General features: G+C 58.8%; 1 protein-coding gene across 1 annotated transcript; it reads right to left on the bottom strand.

The window, feature by feature from the left end:
* Window positions 1-33: 33 nt before the first annotated feature.
* ETH_00043035 (uncharacterized protein) lies at window positions 34-1218 on the bottom strand (the record flags this gene model as incomplete). Its single annotated transcript, XM_013379949.1, has 3 exons — window positions 34-303; window positions 859-954; window positions 1111-1218. Coding segments are annotated over 3 exons (474 nt in total), but the record flags the coding sequence as incomplete, so codon positions are not given.
* Between the last annotated feature and the right edge of the window lie 31 nt (window positions 1219-1249).

The raw sequence follows: 1249 nt of genomic DNA, 5'->3' as shown, positions 1-1249 counted from the left end.
TTGGCAAACCTGCTGCTGCTGCTGCTACTGCGGCTACTGCTGCCTGACGGTCAGCAGTCGCTGCTGCGCTTTCATAGACTGGGGCGGAAGCGGGGTCCTTGTCGTGAGCTGCACTCCTTGCTGCTGCTGATGCTGCTGTTGCTGTTGCTGCTGTTGCTGCTGCCGCTGTTGCTGCTTGTGTTGTTGCTGCTTGTGTTGTTGCTGCTGTTGTTGTTGCTGCTGCTGCTGCTGCGTGGCTTCGCGGTCGTTGCTGCGAACGGCTGCTGTGAAGCTGGCGGAAGCTGCGTCGGGATGACAAGGCCACTAAGCACAGCAGCAGCAGCAACAGCAGCAGCAGCAACAGCAGCAGCAGCAGCACAAACTCATTTCGAATAAACAATCCTTTCATGTGGCGGCAGTGCAGAGCTACGAAACTGATGCTGCTGCTCTTTCTGCTTCTGTTGCTGCTGCTTTTGCTGTTGCGTACCGCCGTCTCGTGCCCACGCCGCAAGAAGCTTCCCCTGCAGCAGCAGCAGCAGCAGCAGCAGCAGACACACAGAGAGTCCCTCTGTGTGTGTGTGTTTCTAAACCTTCCAATTTCCTACTAGGTTTCGCCGCGGACCCGTAGAGGGCCCCATATTGAGGGTTTAGGGTTTGAATTGACGAGGGTTTAGGGTTTGAGGCTGCTAGGGTTTAGGGTTTGAGCTAGCCGGGGTTTCGCATTTGACATTGTTAGGGTTTGCGGTTTGAGCCAGCAAGGGTTTAGGGTTTGGCACTGCAAGGGTTTAACGCTTGAAATAGCTAGGGTTTAGGGCTTGAGTTAGCTAGGGTTTAGGGCTTGAGCTAGCTAGGGTTTAGGGTTTAGGGTTTAGGGCTTACGGGCCTCCACCGCCGCTTCCGCTCTATGCGGCGCTCCAGCCGCTGCCGCAGAGCAGCAACTCTCCCTGTGGGCAGCTGCGCCACCGAGGCCGTAGGCTGCAGCGGCAGCAGCAGCAGCAGCAGCAGCAGCAGCAGCGACAGGGGACGTTTTTAAGGGCACAGCACGGGTTAAGCTGCAAAATCCTGCGCAAAAGGGGGCTTCGTACGTGGGGTTTAGCGCACAGGGTTTAGGGTTTAGGGTTTAGGGTTTACTCGTCGCCGCCGCTTCCCCTGCCGGTCGCTGCTGCTGTCTTCAGAATCTAAACGAAACGTTGAAGGGCCAGGGGCCCCCAGGGGCCCCTGGGGGCCCCCTGGGGACCCCTGGGGGCCCCCCAGGGGCCCCCGGGGGGCC

This window comes from Eimeria tenella, genomic scaffold (assembly GCF_000499545.2).
Source record: "Eimeria tenella Houghton genomic scaffold, Eth_scaff4227, whole genome shotgun sequence".
NCBI lineage: Eukaryota > Apicomplexa > Conoidasida > Eucoccidiorida > Eimeriidae > Eimeria > Eimeria tenella.
This window is presented reverse-complemented; position numbering and strand designations above follow the sequence as displayed.